The 8,246-nt window shown below is 37.3% G+C and overlaps 1 protein-coding gene across 1 annotated transcript; it reads right to left on the bottom strand.

Annotated features, from left to right (window-relative positions):
* Positions 1 to 6,137: 6,137 nt before the first annotated feature.
* LOC111918722 (F-box protein At1g67340) lies at positions 6,138 to 7,870 on the bottom strand. Its single transcript, XM_023914350.3, has 3 exons — positions 7,474 to 7,870; positions 7,169 to 7,331; positions 6,138 to 7,075 (listed from the first exon to the last, which is right to left on the bottom strand). Exons 1-3 carry the CDS (start codon positions 7,731 to 7,733, stop codon positions 6,350 to 6,352), a joined length of 1,149 nt encoding a protein of 382 aa, XP_023770118.1. The 5' UTR covers positions 7,734 to 7,870; the 3' UTR covers positions 6,138 to 6,349.
* Between the last annotated feature and the right edge of the window lie 376 nt (positions 7,871 to 8,246).

Raw genomic sequence — 8,246 nt, 5'->3', positions numbered from 1 at the left:
CACAAATACACTCCTCCCATGAGTTTATAGCCGTAAACTCATGGGGGAGTGGGTCCCGCAACCATAAACTCACCTAAGGTGAGTATTTGAGGAGTAAACTCCATAGTGAGGCATTACACTCCTTCATTTCAACCTAATAGCCTCCTAGCACTCGACCAAAGCGTATTCTTCGCATTAGGATGTCTATACGTGTTAAATTAGTGTTTCACACACTAATTATATGTAAACATATGTCTACATATGTTACTAGGGTCATAAAGTGTGTTCAAGTCTTCACTTGACACCAAACACTCAACCGAGACTTCCATCCGATCCACTCGTTGCAGGTGAGTTAATACCCCTAAATTAACCTTTAAAATGTTTTTACAATGTTTTATAGGGAGGAATACAAGTTGAATACAACAAGTTATAGTATCAATCACATGTGATTTATAACTTGCTATCAAAAAGGATTTTCTATACTTTTAATTGCCTTGTAAACAAAACTGTTTTAAATAACATTCAAACGCATTTTTATGTTAAACTGTTATTAAACTATTATCAAATTATTTTTAACCCTCTTTTCTTTTAAAAATTATATCTACACAAATATATTTATATAAGTAAGACTTGAAGGACTTAGGACCGATAGCTCGCCTTACTTCCTGTTCTTGTTTGATTGTGGTCTTAGGGTATACTGTTATATGTCCGACTGTCATTGAATTCTTAGTTATATATCATATATATTTGTGTTAGATATGAAAGTCTTCACTTAATTTAATACCTTTGTAAATCAGAGGACTGCAACCCCACACTCTACTTAACTATAATAGGTATAGTTAAGACTAGTGCTCATTACCTTTATCACTATGATGCTCTCTATAATTACTACTATCATGGGATAATACATGTAAAAAGGAATACTCTATACATTATACTAAAAAGTTCACTACACTATGATACAATAGAACACACTAATCCAGAATATGATACTCTATTCCTCTATACGACACTCTACTATGCAATCACCGTGTAACCAGAGCTTCCCGGAAGGAAAGCAACCACTACATGTATAGATCTATACAGGACGGACACTATTACATCCCGACTGCTAATTACAGTCCGAGCCGACTAGGCCCAGGGGTGACGAACATCACTACACTACGAATGACCGGGAAGGTCATCGGACACTCTACTATCACTAAGATTGGTTACATGAGAAATCACATTCGTACCCAAATTAACACACTAAGAATTAAAGACTAAACTAACTTCCCAAATTGAATATATATACACATATATTACTAACTGAAGTTTGCATCCCTACTATATCCAGCCGACAGTAAAACTGCTAAAATAAGATATTATCTTTCTTCATTTACTTTACATAAATGAAATCTATACCCTTGTTTTCATGATTGACAGTCTCAATCATGAAAACTTTTACACACTATAAGGATTAAACTTATAAATATGCAAATTTGGAAAATATAGGATTTTCTAGGGATTTTACTATTTTCAAACGTTAATCACAGCTTTTACATTACATGATTGTAAACATTTTTTATACAAGCAATGACACTAAATTCTTATGAACTCACCAACTTTATGCTGATACTCGTTTTTCAAATTAACTTGTATTCTCAGGCCTAAAATAGACAGGTACTGATGCAGCCTTTTGAGAAGATGGAGCATATACAAGACCCATCTTTATTTTTGTTTATACTTTTGGTGTCTATCAAACTGTACAGAACACACTTGTATTTACAATTACTATATTAATGCAATGGTTGTTGTCACTTGTTTTTACTATTATGCATTGTTATGATACTGTACATGACGTCCTCCACCCCAGAACGAATTCCTCCGTTCTCGGTTTTGGGGTGTGACAAATTCCATATTCATAATCATTTAATAGATCCACACAACGTTGTTGTCTATGTTCAGTTCTTTCTGGTCGAACATATGATGAAGACTTTTATGGTCCGTGAATATTGTGCATTTCGTGCCATACAAGTAATGTCTCTAGATCTTTAGAGCAAATATCACTGCTCCCAGTTCAAGGGCGTGAGTTGTATAGTTGACCTCATGTGTCTTAAGCTGTCTCGAGGCATAGGATATAACCTTTCCTCGTGGCATAAGAACACAAAATAGGTGCGCTCCACATGTCTCGCTTTAGCATTTGGAATGTTGTTTCTTGTTTCTCTCCCCTTCTAAAAATTACACCCTTCTGAGTCAGAGTGGTAAGTGGTTTAGCAACTCGGGAAAAATTCTGAATGAATTTGCGATAGTAGCCAGCAAGGCCTAATAATTGGTAGATTTCTGTAGGTGTTTTGGGTGCTGACCAGTTCTCGATTGCCTTTATTTTGGATGGGTCCACATGTATTCCCTCTTCATAGACCACGTGATTTAGGAAATCTACTTTCCTAATCCAAAATTCACACTTTGAGAACTTCGCATATAGCTTTTCTGCTCTCAATGTTTGTAAAACTTGTCGGAGATGTTGGCTATGCTCCTCCTTACTTCGAGAATAGATAAGGATATGTGAGAACAAGATTGATGCGCAGGGACAAGGTTTGAAAACCCAAACCTTGAATGAATGCTTAATATGAATGTATGCATGCTAATATAAGATCAAGTCTAGCCTGGAAAGACCAGTCAAGTCTTCGATTGAATATTCAACAAATGATCAAGACATTAAATGAAGAATGAGATAGTAAATGATTAAGGTAAAGTTAATAAATGAAGAATAAGAAGAATGTTTGAATGAACTTAGTAAAGATGCCAAAAGAGTGAAAAAGATCCGTATTTGACTTGAATTGAATGCTCCTTTAAATAGGAGTAAGGATTACAGTGAATTAACTCAAGTGATTACATAGGACTGGATAAAAGACATAAGTCAGACATTCTGATTGTCTAAATACAACTTCAGACTGAGTCCTATGAAAAGTTACATCAACATAAGTACAAAAGCAATAAATGCAAAAAAGACAAAGTGAATTCATTTCGGACAAGTATTATTCCGGACATGAAGGATGGTTCCGGATCAGCATTCATTCCGGACTTCAGGATCAGCTCCGGAATGCCTTCATTATTCTTCCTTCTTGCTTAGTCCGGATAGGTTCCGGATAACTCTTCTATTTGGAATTAACACACTTCGGTAAAAGGAATTAGGATTTCTAGAGGTTCACTTTCAGGTTCCAACAATCTCCCCCTAAGTGAACTTTGCAATCCAGCAGCTTCAGTTCATTTCTTCCTTGATGAAGGTGTAGGCTCGGACGCCCGAGATATGAACTTAGCTTTGACATGTTTTGGAGCATCAAACTTACAGACTTAGCTTTGACATGTTCTGGAGCATCAAACTCGGCGAGTCTGATGAAGATGGTCCCGATGGTTTGAATGAAGGAGAACCCGTCGAGCTCTTGCGAGACTCGACGAGTGGATTCGGGTTGGATCGGGTTAGTGGAGTATCGACTCGACGAGTAGGTAGACTAACTCAACGAGTTAGGTCAACTGGGTGTTGACTTTGTCTGGTTTTGGTATTGACCCTGGTCAGGGTTGTATGTTTTGTTTGACGACTTGAAGGTTGTCCTGTAGGGATTGAGGAGTCGAGGAGAGTCGACCTTCACGCCAAGGACAGTTCAGACACTACACGACATCGAGGTGAGTTACCTTCCATTAGGAGTGGGTCTAAGGCACCAAGGCCGGCCCACTATTAATTGTTAGTTGGTATGGTTATCTTTGTGATAACGGTCTGGTCCGTTATTGTTGGATATGTGAGCATGCTAGACTGCTAGATATGTGAGTATGTTAGTTTGCTAATTGCCATGTTATATAAGATAGTATCAGTAGAAGGGGACTAGTCCCCGATTCGGTCGTTAGGACCAATGGGTAGGTCGGACATCCCAGATATGTCTGACAGCATGATTATGATATGATATTATATGTTAGTAATAGGGGTGAAATAGTCCTCGTGTTCGGTTGGGACAGATCGGAGGGTAGGTCAGCACCCTAAAATGGATTGACATGTGTAGGTCAGCACCCTAGAATGGTTTGACATGGGTAGGTCAGCACCCCAGAATGGCTTGACATGTGTAGGACGGGTGCCCCAGAATTGCCCGGTAGTATGTATGCTGTGTGATTGTACGGTATGTGGTATGATGGGGGGAACTCACTAAGCTTTGTGCTTACAGTTTCAGTTTTGGTTTCAGGCACCTCTACGTCTAAGGGGAAGGAGCCAGCGGTGTAGCAACGCGTCATACACACATATGTTTTCCGCATTGAGTTTCTAGGATTGTACTCTGATTTATATTACTTATGTTGAGATGGTTTCTGAACACGTTGTTATAGTTTTTATAGTTAGGTCATAATTATGTGGTTTGGGCTAGACATTTATCTATTTTGTATAGGTCTTGGTGGGATGTTAGAGTGTGTTGTGGTGGTTGTCGTTTGTTAGTGGGTGTGTGTGGCCATACACGTGTGTGCGGCACATTACTGTTTACCCGTATGTGCGTACCACTGACACACTGACACAACCTATTTATACCACAATCAGCAGCACACAAGTGTGCAGCCGCACACACGTGTACGGCCGCACACAGCGTGTGCGGCTGTGTGCGGCCGTACACGTGTGTGCGGCTGCACACTTGTGTGCTGCTGATTGTGGTATAAATAGGTTGTGTCAGTGTGTCAGTGGTACGCACGTACGGGTAAACAGTAATGTGTATGTGTGTGTTTCAAGGTGTACCTGACATTTATGAGTAATAGATGTGTGTATGCTTGATGTTAGTTTGGTAAAAATGACATGACCTTGGTAATGTTTTGGTAAACTATGTTGCAAAGTATTTATTTAAAAATGAAATTTTTGGCCTCAAAAATTGGAATGTTACATAGTAACGCAATAAAAACACAGAGAATAGAAATAGGAAGTAGAAACATATGGAATAGAAACAATAGAAACAAAAAAATTATATACATATACACAGATGGGACACTACACAGATTATAGAAACAGATTGGTATTTCAAAAAAAAAAAACGTAAATACAATAGATAAATATGCCCTTATAATCAAACTTTGCTCCAACCAAACGAAACAATTCAAATAAACAAGTATTTTAACTGGGACAATACACAGATGATAGAAAGAGATGAAAAAAAAAACATACAAACAAGAAGAAAGAAACAGGAAAAAGATAAAATAAACCTCACATTTTGAACTTCAATGGAGCATGTAATAGAAACAAAAATAAGAAAAGGAAGAATACAAAATGAATCAACTATGAGGGTGCGTTATCTTCTACAGGTATATATTTGTAGATTAATCATATGAAAATCGTCCAAATCTTATTAATACTGGACAATATTATGTTTATCACATTAAATAAGGATGTGATACCTGATTATTAGCTAGACAATGTATTTTGTTTTTGAAATACCTTATTTAAAGGATTGTGAGTTATTAAATTATTATTTACAGTTGATGATATTAAAAATTTAAATTTGATTACCCGATTCTATAGATTACAAGGTTATGTCCAAAAGATGCAAAATTTAAAGAAAAGATGCAAAATTTAAAGACACGTGGCATGCATGATGGCCAAGGAAGCGGCATGTGGCGAAATTGCTTAAATAGTGACACGTGACATACGTAATACTACTTTTTTATTAAAAAAAAAAATAGATATGTCATTTTAGACAACAATAAATAAGTAAACTCTTTTATTAAGAATATATATATATATATATATATATATATATATATATATATATATATATATATATATATATATATATATATATATATATATATATATATATATATGTCATTTTAGAAAACAATAAATAAGTAAAGCTAGAATCTATAGCATATTAATTCCCATTAATTATAATATATGTGATTCCAAATAGGCATAAAAAGGTTTGATGATTTATCTATGCTTTACATATATTTATCAATATATGTTTTACGTCGACATGTTATTTCTTTACAAAAATATGTAACAGAATTAATAAAGAACGGTTAAATTGACAAAAAACTACACTTAGAGGCAAATAATTCCTGTAAATCGAGTATCATCTTTCATTTTTCTTAGTTTTAGAAACAAAAAATGAGAACTTTGAAGCAATTTCACTTTTCTACTTAAAGAGATTATAAGCTTAAATAATCATTTTCATTTATTATTTTCTAATTATATACTATTAAAATATATTTTACAGAAATTAAAAAATAAAAATAACTTCTATTACTAACGTCGAGATTCCGGCGAACGTCAAAAGAAAGCATATCCAAAACTATCCCCGACAAAACTTTGCTTCAAATGCCGTTACATTCACCGGTAAGTTCAGTATCTCCGGCGAACGGTTCAACTCTAAACAACCATTCCATCGTCGTTAACATTGCCGTTGTCTTCACCGTCGCCGTCATCGACCCACGTGTTAGCTAGTGTACACTCCATCTTGTGACGCATCTTCCAGTCGAGTGTTTGACATGCTCGAGAGCAGTAGTTAACAGCTCCGCAAACTGAACATCGCCGGAACTCATGTTTTCTGGTCTCCGGCCGACCACAACCAGCGTGAGAGCATAAACGAAGTCCCGAAGAAAGTACCTTATCGGAAAACCAATCGGTAAGAAACCGGTTGGACGGATGAGGTTCCCGTGCAGTTACGTTACATCCGAAATCGCTAAGTAAAGGACACCGAGGACCCACCATGTTTCCATGGCGGAGGTGAGGTAGGGGGTTACATGTCAGCCAGTTACCGGACATCAACGCGGATGGTGTTGTTGATAGTCCGGCGGCAAGTTCACGGGCGTTGGCTTGAACCAAAAACCGCCGGCCTTCGGCAATGTTCTGACGAACGCCGTAACCGTCTTGGAGACAATGTCCGAGTTCCCGGAGTGCGTCGATGTGGCCTAGAAACGCCGCACGAGCACAAAGAGCTACACCGGCGCGTAAGTTCTTGTCAGTTTTTAAACCGCCGCTACCGTTGAACTGAATCACAGCAAGCGAGTATAACGCCGGAGCGTGAGAATTAATCGCCGCCTTAGCCATTAGAGACGCTCCGCTTCCTCGATTTTGCAGACAATAAAACCGAATCTGTGTCAAACAAAGTAAAGATCATGTCAGTTTAATTAATGCTCATAAAAAGAATGTCAATCAAGAAATACAAACCATAAAAATTAAACTAACCATGCCAAGTGTGTAACAAGCTTCAATATTTCCGGCATCTGAGCACTGTTTAAGAAACCTGTGAGCAGATTCCGACCAGTTTTCAGATTTAAAAGCGAACGCCTTCGGAGATGCTTTTGATAACACAATAGAGTGAACACCTAACGCCTTCAACCTTTTGCATCTGTTCAACAAACACGAACAAAATCAGTAACAAAATTAACAGAATTGTCGTGATAATCGTATCTTTTTCAGACAAAAAATTGGAAACTTAAAAAAAATAATAAATAAATAAATAGTTACAAATCTCAAATCCGGATCCTTACGTTGATAAAACGCTCACAAAATCGGCGGGACAAGCGGCGGTGGCACCAAACTTTGCAAGAATAAACAAAACGATGTCGTCTGGAAGCGTATCAAGGAAATCACATTGGCCGGAAACAGTCGCGACCGGTGTCGCCGACGACGACTTCAACCTTTTCCGGCTACGTATCATCTTCTCACCCATAATATTGTCATCTCTTCTTCTCTTATCACAACACATGTTATTCGGCTTCTTATAAGAAATCCCACGCCTTGTTCTCATTCCCTTCTCCTTCTCTCTCTAAAAAGAACAGATATGCGTGTCTCTATATATAGATGGGTATATCGTGTATATATATAATAGATATCATATCATATATTTATACGTATATATACAAGAAATTTGTATGTATAGATTCTGAATTTTCACGGGTTAAAAAAAAATGAGGCCTTATATATTATATATAGCAAGAGACCTTATCGAATTAATTAGAGGGGAAGGGGAAGATGAAACACAACAAATACGACGCCGCCGAACATTAAATTAAAGATCTGACCATTGAAATATACTACTGCCTAAAAGTCTTCAATTAATTACGATACTACTAGAGGTGGCAATCGTGTCGTGTCGGGTCAGGTTCGTGTCGTGTCGAAACACTAAACGGGTTGAAAGTGCTTGACCCTAACCCGACCCATTTAATTAACGTGTCGTGTCGTGTCAACCCGTTTATTTTCGTGTCGAGTTCGTGTCGGGTTTCGGGTTAGGGTTATACCTTGAAATATGTCGTGTCATGTG

This window comes from Lactuca sativa, chromosome 8 (assembly GCF_002870075.4).
Source record: "Lactuca sativa cultivar Salinas chromosome 8, Lsat_Salinas_v11, whole genome shotgun sequence".
NCBI classification, from domain to species: Eukaryota; Viridiplantae; Streptophyta; class Magnoliopsida; order Asterales; family Asteraceae; genus Lactuca; species Lactuca sativa.
This window is presented reverse-complemented; position numbering and strand designations above follow the sequence as displayed.